The sequence below is a fragment of the Boleophthalmus pectinirostris genome, unplaced genomic scaffold (assembly GCF_026225935.1).
Source record: "Boleophthalmus pectinirostris isolate CB_2022bp ecotype Guang Dong unplaced genomic scaffold, ASM2622593v1 HiC_scaffold_14, whole genome shotgun sequence".
Lineage (NCBI taxonomy): Eukaryota > Metazoa > Chordata > Actinopteri > Gobiiformes > Gobiidae > Boleophthalmus > Boleophthalmus pectinirostris.
Genome location: NW_026571047.1, coordinates 34,104,538 through 34,113,868, shown reverse-complemented (window position 1 = coordinate 34,113,868; position 9,331 = coordinate 34,104,538). Strand labels below are relative to the sequence as shown.

General features: G+C 46.5%; 1 protein-coding gene across 1 annotated transcript in view; it reads left to right on the top strand.

Annotated features, from left to right (window-relative positions):
• Positions 1 to 9,331, top strand: part of LOC110171951 (glutamate receptor ionotropic, delta-1-like) — a 428,946-nt gene that overhangs the window by 387,050 nt on the left and 32,565 nt on the right. The window contains exons 6-7 of the mRNA XM_055149944.1: positions 6,166 to 6,357; positions 6,916 to 7,077. Coding sequence (XP_055005919.1) covers positions 6,166 to 6,357; positions 6,916 to 7,077 — 354 coding nt within the window. The remainder of the gene's footprint in view (positions 1 to 6,165; positions 6,358 to 6,915; positions 7,078 to 9,331) is intronic.

Here is a 9,331-nt window from a genome sequence, read left to right as displayed (position 1 = left end):
CCAGGTAAACCAGGACTTAAACTAAACCAGGTAAACTAAAACTAAACCAGGACTCTAAACCAGGACTAAACCTAAAACCAGGACTAAACCAGGACTAACCAGGAGGACTAAACAGAACCCAGGACTAAACTAAACCAGGACTAAACAAGAACTAGGACTAAACCTAAACCAGGACTAAACCAGGACTAATAAACCAGGACTAAACAATTAAACCAGGACTAGGACTAAACCAGGACTATAAACCAGGACTTTTCCTAAACGAAAGACGAGGTGGAGATGAAAAATGGTTCTGTCCATCTTTATTTTTCTGTAATTTTGGTGAGTTTTTCTGTCTCTTTCTGTCCCACACTGAGACAGGAGACTAGACCTGGGCTCATAAAGACCTGGGACTAGACCAGGTCCAGACCAGGTCCAGATCCGGTCCAGAGCCGGTCTGAGTGTTTTGGAGAGGTCTAAATGAGATAATGGTCCTTTTGTTGTGGTGTAATTAGAAAATGGCCGAGCTCTGATGGTCGTCGATGGCGCCGCCGCTGCCAGGTCGAGTTTGGCAGAATCACAGAGCGGATCTGAGCGGCGGCCGCCCCATCGCCACGGCAACAAGAGGGTTTCAACACAAGAAAAAAAGAAAGAAGAAAAAAAAACCAGCAACATCTCCAAAAATCTAAAATAAAACAACATGAAAATTAAATAAACAAAGAGGATCTAAACCAGAACTAAACCAGGACTAAACCAGGACTAAACCAGGACTAAACCAGGACTAAACCAGGACTAAACCAGGACTAAACCAGGACTAAACCAGAAACCAGGACTAAACCAGAAACTAAACCAGGTCTAAACCAGGACTAAACCAGAACTAAACCAGGTCTAAACCAGGACTAAACCAGAAACTAAACCAGGTCTAAACCAGGACTAAAACAAGGACTAAACCAGAACTAAACCAGGTCTAAACCAGGACTAAACCAGAACTAAACCAGAACTAAACCAGGTCTAAACCAGGACTAAACCAGACTTAAACCAGAACTAAACCAGGTCTAAACCAGGACTAAACCAGGTCTAAACCAGGACTAAACCAGGACTAAACCAGAACTAAACCAGGTCTAAACCAGGACTAAACCAGGTCTAAACCAGGACTAAACCAGGACTAAACCAGGACTAAACCAGGACTAAACCAGGTCTAAACCAGGTCTAAACCAGGACTAAACCAGGTCTAAACCAGAACTAAACCAGGTCTAAACCAGGACTAAACCAGGACTAAACCAGGACTAAACCAGGACTAAACCAGAACTAAACCAGGTCTAAACTAAACCAGGACTAAACCAGAACTAAACCAGGACTAAACCAGGACTAAACCAGAACTAAACCAGGTCTAAACCAGGACTAAACCAGGTCTAAACCAGAACTAAACCAGGACTAAACCAGGACTAAACCAGGACTAAACCAGAACTAAACCAGGTCTAAACCAGGACTAAACCAGGTCTAAACCAGGACTAAACCAGGACTAAACCAGAACTAAACCAGGACTAAACCAGGACTAAACCAGGACTAAACCAGGTCTAAAACCAGGTCTAAACCAGGTCTAAACCAGGTCTAAACCAGGACTAAACCAGGTCTAAACAAGGACTAAACCAGGACTAAACCAGGTCTAAACCAGGACTAAACCAGAACTAAACCAGGTCTAAACCAGGTCTAAACCAGGACTAAACCAGAACTAAACCAGGTCTAAACCAGAACTAAACCAGGTCTAAACCAGGTCTAAACTAGGACTAAACCAGGACTAAACCAGGACTAAACCAAACCAGAACTAAACCAGGTCTAAACCAGAACTAAACCAGGTCTAAACCAGGTCTAAACTAGGACTAAACCAGAACTAAACCAGGTCTAAACCAGGTCTAAACCAGGACTAAACCAGAACTAAACCAGGTCTAAACCAGAACTAAACCAGGACTAAACAAGGACTAAACCAGGACTAAACCAGGTCTAAACCAGGACTAAACCAGAACTAAACCAGTCTAAACCAGGTCTAAACCAGGACTAAACCAGAACTAAACCAGGACTAAACCAGGTCTAAACCAGGATCTTGGTTCAGTTTGTTGTTTTTCGTTCTTGGGGCAGAGACAGATTTTAACGACAGTAAAGTCTTTCTTCTCTCGTTTCTCTCTCGTTTCTCTCTCGTTTCTCTTTGTTCCTCTCTTCTCGTTTTCCTCTCCTCTTTTCTCTCATCCCTCCGTCTCCGTCCCCATTAAACTCGTCTTTCACCTGAGTCGTTCTCTCCGTCTTTCTCTTCTTATAAATCTTTCTTTTGTCTCAACTTTTTAACGATCGTCTCTCGGCACAACTCTGCCCTGTCCTTTATTTTCAGCTCAAACCCTGCGTCATCCCTCTCTCCCTCTCTCCCTCTCTCCCTCTCTCTTCTCATCCATCCTCTCTCCCTCTCTCCCTCCCTCCCTCCCTCCCTCTCTCCCTCTCTCTATCCATCTCTCCATCCTCTCTCTCTCCTCCTCTTCTTCCTCTTCGTGTCTCTAATTATAAATTGCAGTAATGAGGTCCCACCTTCTCTCATTTCTTCCTCTCCTCCTTTCTCCTTCGCTCCTTCCTGCCACTTTCTTCTCTTCTCGTCCTCCCCCTATCTTTTTTTCTGCCTCCTCCCCTCTCTCCCTTTCTCTCTCTTTTCTCTCTCCTCCTCTCCTCTCTCTTCCCTTCTCTCCTCTTCTCTCTGCCCCTCTTTTTACTCCTTTCCTCTTTTCTCTCCCTCCCCCTCTCTCTCTCCCCTCCTCTCCTCTTTGGTCCCTTTCTCCTTCTCTCCTCCTTCTCTCCTCCACTCCTTCCTACCGCTCTCTCTCCTCGTCCTCTTCTCCTCTTCCCCAATCTCTCTTCTGCCGTTCCCCCTCTCTTTTCCTCTCCTTCTCCTCCTCTTCCTCTCTTCCCTCCCCTCTACCCCTTGCTTTTTCTCTCTCTCCTCTCTTCCTCCTTTCCCCCTCTCATCCTCCTCCTCTTCTATACCTCTCTCCTCTCTCCCCCTCTTCTCTCTTCTCCTCTCCTCTTCTCTTCTCTTCTCTTCTCTTCTCCTCCTCTCCCCCTCTCTTCTTTCCCCCTCTTCCTCTCTCCTCCTCTCTCCTTTTCTCCCCTCCTCTCTCTCTCTTCCTGTACTTCTCTTCCTCTTCTCTTCTCCTCTCCCCCCCTTCTTTCCTCCTCTCCTCTCTTCTCTTCCTCTTTTGTCCCTCTCCCCCTTTCTCTCTCTCTCCTTCTCTCCTCCTTTCCCCCCTCATCCTGGTTCTCTTTCGCTTCTGTCCTCCTCTTCTCTCTTTCTCTCTCTCTCTCTCTCCTCTGTTCTCTCTCTCTTCCTCTGTTCTCTCTCTCTCTCTCTCTCTCTCTCTCTCTCTCTCTCTCTCTCTGTTCTCTCTCTCCTTCTCTCTGTTCTCTCTCTCTCTCGTTCTCTCTCTCTCTCTCTCTCTCTCTCTCTCTCTCTCTCGTTCTCTCTCTCTTCCTCTGTTCTCTCTCTCTTCCTCTGTTCTCTCTCTTCCTCTGTTCTCTCTCTCTCCTCTTCTCTCTCTCTCTTCCTCTGTTCTCTCTCTCCTCTCTCTCTGTTCTCTCTCTCTCTCTCTCTCTTCGTCTCTCTCTCTCTCTCTCTCTCTCTGTTCTCTCTCTCCTCTGTTCTCTCGTTCTCTCTCTCTCTCTCTCTGTTCTCTCTCTCCTCTCTCTCTCTCTCTTCCTCTGTTCTCTCTCTCTTCCTCTGTTCTCTCTCTCTCTGTTCTCTCTCTCTTCCTCTGTTCTCTCTCTCCTCTGTTCTCTCTCTCCTCCTCTGTTCTCTCTCTCCTCCTCTGTTCTCTCTCTCTTCCTCTGTTCTCTCTCTCCTCCTCTCTTCTCTCTCTCTTCTCTCTCTTTCTTTCGTTTCGTTCCAGACACATTTCTTCATTAAATCTCTCGTCGTTCTTTCGTTTGTTTGTTTATTTGTTTGTGGCTCGTCACTCGTTCTTGTTTCTGTTTTCTTTAATTGGACGTTTTTGAATCGTCTCAAATACTTTTTTCTCTTTTATCCGTCTCTCTCTCTCTCTCTTCCATCCCTCCATCCCTCCGTCTCTCCGTTTGTCGTGCACATGTGGTGAGTTTGCGACGCTCGTTTGTCTCATTAATTAAGTTGTTTGTGTTGGAGCCGGTGGGAGTTTGTTTAAACAAGCTCCACGTTCAGAAGCGCACGGGGAGGGGGGGTTCTACCTGTGTGTCTACGGACAAATGTTCAGCGGTGACAGAGTAACGTGCACTTGAGTTCAGAGAGACCAGATTGTCACGGGTTTGGTGAAAATAAAAATGTGAAACTGAACGCGACATTAAAGGAAATAGTTTATTTATTTATTTATTTTTTTTTTTTCACAACAAATTTGCATTCACAACTCCACACACTGGACATATAAGAGACAAAATATAAATTAAAACAAACAAAACTCAATGCACAATTCATCAACTCCAGCTCCAGATTTTCCAAAACACAACAGTTTAAAGTCACTTTATTTTACAAACCAAACTCTCTAACGCTAATTTCTTTCTTCCTCATTTCATTTTATTTTATTTTATTTATTTATTTATCTATTTATCTATCTATTTATTTATTTATTTAATTTTATTTTTTATATTTTATTTTTTATGTATTTATTTTTTTTATGTTTTTCAATTTTATTTATTTATTTATTTATTTATCTATTATTTATTTATTTTATTTATTTTATTTATTAATTTTATTTTTTTAATCTTTTTTATTTATTTTTTTTTTTTTTATTTACTATTTTATTTTATTTATTTGTTTTCCCACGTTGATGGTTATGCAAACTAATAATAATGTTAACGAAGGTGAAAAACGTTTATCGTTTATGATCGTGCGAAACAAACAAGGAGAAGAATGAAAGAATGTGTAATAATAATGTTTAACGAAGGCGAAACAGAGAAATAGTTCTGCAGAAACTTTCATGACCAACGTGAATTAGTAAAGTCACATTTTCTTTGTGAATCTTCAGGAGGCTGGAGAAACTCGGACGAACACAAAACTGCAGATTTGTTCTGTCGGTTTTTCAGTTCAGGGACGAACGTCAGAAACAAAGATGAAAAAACTGAGGCTCAAAAAGAACAAAATAATAAATAATAAAGTTAAACTTACAGCAACACGTTTCCGTTCTTCAGCTTCATCAGAGAAAACTCCAGATGATCACAGAGCAGGTGGAGGTCACATGGTCTCCAGGTGCATGATGGGACATGTCGGCCCAACACATTTTAGTTACAAACTCTTTAACCAAATGTCCGTTTTTCCCTGGACATGTCACTTTTTCACGTCCTGTTCTGGTCGTCCAGGTTTTTATTTATTAATTAATTAATTAATTTATTTATTTTTAATATAAATTGATGTAAATGTCCAGGGTTTATTGATCTTTCATTGTGTCGTTAAACTGAGCGTCTCTCGTGGCGTCTGTGACTCAGAACAGTCGGTCTGAAACACGTCGAAACACAAATGCACATTTAATGTTAATTTGTACAAGAAATTCCCCGTTTTCTGTCCCGGTGGAGACAAGTGTGAGTCCATGTTCCCCCCAAACACAAATCTGATCACAGTAAGATAAAACACAAGATACAACAACAGCAACAACAGCAAAGACTGAGCAGCTTCAGAGCAAAATCTGTTAAAAAAAAAACTTCATCAACTTAAAACAAATTTGGACGTTGTACTAAAAATGTAAAGAGGAAGTTTGTGCAGCAAATGTCACAGACACAAAATGATTTTTCTGTGGGAGTGAACGGCTCAACCTGAAAACAGAACCAAAATAAAACATCAAATACTAAATCTTCATCTGTTCAAACATTCTGTGAAAATCTGAGTTTATTTCAACAAGAAATCCTCAAAATGATGGTTTCCACAAACCAGCAGCGGGACACTTGAGATGACGTGAAAAGGATCGATGTGTTTGAGTGTTTCGTCACCATGACAACATGAACGGACAAAAGCAGGAGGAGGAAACGCAGATGAAGTCGTTGTTTTTACTGAGAAATCCCACGGTGACGGTGGTGTGACGTGTCCTCACATGTTTCAGGAATCTGTGTTTCTGGAGCAGATGAAGCGTTCAGTTAAACTCTGGTCATGTGACTGTGTGAACGTTTGGACTTTGACCCGGTTCTGTGGTGCAGGAGGTGAGCGACGGGGAGGTTCTGGAGCTCGCTCACTCGGCTCTGGGCAGAGTCACCATCATCAGGCAGATCTTCCCCCTGAGGGACCCACACAGTCCCCAGAAAGACCCTCACAACCGCTGTGTGCGACAGGACCACCGCATCTCCTCCCTGCTCTGCGACCCGCAGGAGGGCTACCTCCAGAACCTGCAGGTGAGAACACGACCAGAACCTCCAGAACCTCCAGAACCTGCAGGTGAGAACACGACCAGAACCTCCAGAACCTCCAGAACCTGCAGGTGAGAACACGACCAGAACCTCCAGAACCTCCAGAACCTGCAGGTGAGAACACGACCAGAACCTCCAGAACCTACAGGTGAGAACACGACCAGAACCTCCAGAACCTCCAGAACCTACAAGTGAGAACATGACCGGAACCTCCAGAACCTCCAGAACCTACAGGTGAGAACACGACCAGAACCTCCAGAACCTCCAGAACCTACAGGTGAGAACATGACCAGAACCTCCAGAACCTCCAGAACCTCCAGAACCTCCAGGTGAGACTCCAGAACCAGAACCAGATCCAGTTCCATCAGGAGTGTTTAAAAATCAAACTTTAAAGTGTAAAAGTTACGTTTGTTCTGCAGTGAAGCTCAGAGCAGAAACATCAAGTTCTCCTCCGTGTCTTTACTCACTTTAAATACTTTTACTCTCCTCCCTCTTCTCTCTCTCCTCACCTGTCACCTGTCCCGTCCCCGCCCCTGCCGGCAGGTGTCGACCCTGTACCTGTACGACTCGGTCTTGATGTTGGCGAACGCGTTTTATCGTAAACTGGAGGACAGGAAGTGGCACAGCATGGCGAGTCTCAACTGCATCAAGAAGTCGACCAAACCCTGGAACGGAGGCTGGTCCATGCTCCAGACCATCCAGAAGGTACCAGACCAGGACCAGACCAGGACCAGACCAGGACTAGACCAGGACTAACCAGGACCGACCAGGACAGACCAGACCAGGACTAGACCAGAGAAGGTACCAGACCAGGACTACCAGACCAGGACCAGACAGACCAGACCAGACCAGGACCAGACCAGGACCAGACCAGGACTAGACCAGGACCAGACCAGGACCAGACCAGGGACCAGACCAGGATTAAACCAGGACTGAACTTGGACACAGATCTTCAGTTCGTTTTGTAAATCTCTGTCATTTTATTCATCCATTCATCCATTTTCGTCCACTTATCCGGGGTCGGGTCTCGGGGGCAGCAGCCTAAGCAGGGACTCTCAGACTTCCTTCACCCCAGACACTTCCTCCAGCTCCTCCGGGGGGACCTGAGGTGTTCCCAGGCCAGTCCAGAGACATAGTCCCTCCAGTGTGTCCTGGGTCTTCCTCCTCCTCCAGGTGGGACATGAAACACCTCCTGAGGGACACGTCCAGGAGACATCAGAACAGATGCCCGAGCCTCAACTGGCTCCTCTCCACGTGGAGGAGCAGCGGCTCTACTCCGAGCTCCTCCCGTGTGACTGAGCTCCTCACTCTGTCTCTAAGGGAGACGCCCAGACGCCCTGCGGAGGAAACTCATTTCGAGCGCTTGTATCCACGTGATCTCGTCCCTTTCGGTCACTACCCAGACTCATGACCAGAGGTGAGAGGAGGAACGAAGACTGACCGGTAAATCGAGAGCTTCGCCTTTCGACTCAGCTCCTCTTCACCACAACGACCGATACAGCGACCGCATCACTGCCGAAGCTGCACCTGTCCACCTGTCAATCTCACGCTCCGTCCTCCCCTCACTCGTGAACAAGACCCCGAGATACTTGAACTCCTCCACTTGAGGCAGAGACTCTCCACCCGCCTGGAGAGGGCAAGACACCTTTTTCCGGTCGAGAACCACGGCCTCGGACTTGGAAGAGCTGATCTTCATCCCAGCCGCTTCACACTCGGGTCAAACCGCCCCAGTGCTGCAGGTCCTGGTTCGATGAAGCCAACAGGACAACATCATCTGCAAACAGCAGAGATGAAATCCTGTGGTCCCCAAACCGGACCCTCCGGCCCCTGACTGCGCCTAGAAACTCTGTCCATAAATACAATGAACAGAACCGGTGACAGGTGCAGCCCTGGCGGAGTCCAACATGCACCGGGAACAGGTCTGACTTACTGCCGGCAATGAACACAGCTCCTGCTCCGGTCATACAGGGACCGGACCCCAGACTCCCAGAGCGCCCCCCACAGGACACCACGAGGGTCACGGTCCAAAGTCTTCTCCAAGTCCACAAAGCACATGTGGACTGGTTGGGCAAACTCCCATGAACCTCGAGCACCGATGGAGAGTGTAGATCTGGTCCAGTGTCCACGACCAGGACCAAAACCACACTGCTCCTCCTGAATCCGAGGTTCGACTATCAGACGGATTCTCCTCTCCAGTCGGTACCATCAGCTGCCTCAGGAGTCCCCCGAGCCAGCAAGGCCCGATAGGACTCCTTCTTCAGCTTGACAGCATCCCTTACTTCCGGTGTCCACCACCGGGTTCGGTGCCGCCGCGACAGGCACCACAGACCTGACGCCCACAGCTACGAGCAGCTGCACCGACAACAGAGGCCGAGAATGAAGCTCACTCAGACTCCAGCCTCTGACAGAGGGACTTTCAACTGTCATTTTAAATTTGTTTTATTCAGATGAAATGGGACCAAAATGTTTTGTGATTTGGGACAGATGTGAGACGAAAAAACGCTGAAATGAACCAGGACTAGACCAGGACTAGACCAGGACTAGACCAGGACTAGACCAAGACCGAGACTGTGGCCATGAAAAGAACTGCTTTTATTTCAGCTCCTGGTTTTGTAAATCTGCCCCAGAGACAAAGTTTCAACCTTTCACCGCGGATCCTGTTTGGTCCTGGTCTGGGTCTGGTCCAGGTCTTGGTCTTGGTCCAGGTCTTGGTCTTGGTCCAGGTCTTGGTCTGATGTTGATGGATTTGTGGCTCGTGGTGTTTGTTGGTTTAAAATGTCGCGTCTGAAAAGTTGTTTTAAAACAAAGTGAGACTAAAGACGTGACACACGGAAAAGGTCAGACCAGAAACAGACCGAGACCAGGACCAGGACCAAGACCAAGACCGGGACTGGAATCAGGACCAGGACCAGGACAAAGAACAAGACCAGGACCAGGACCAAGACCAAGACCAGGACTG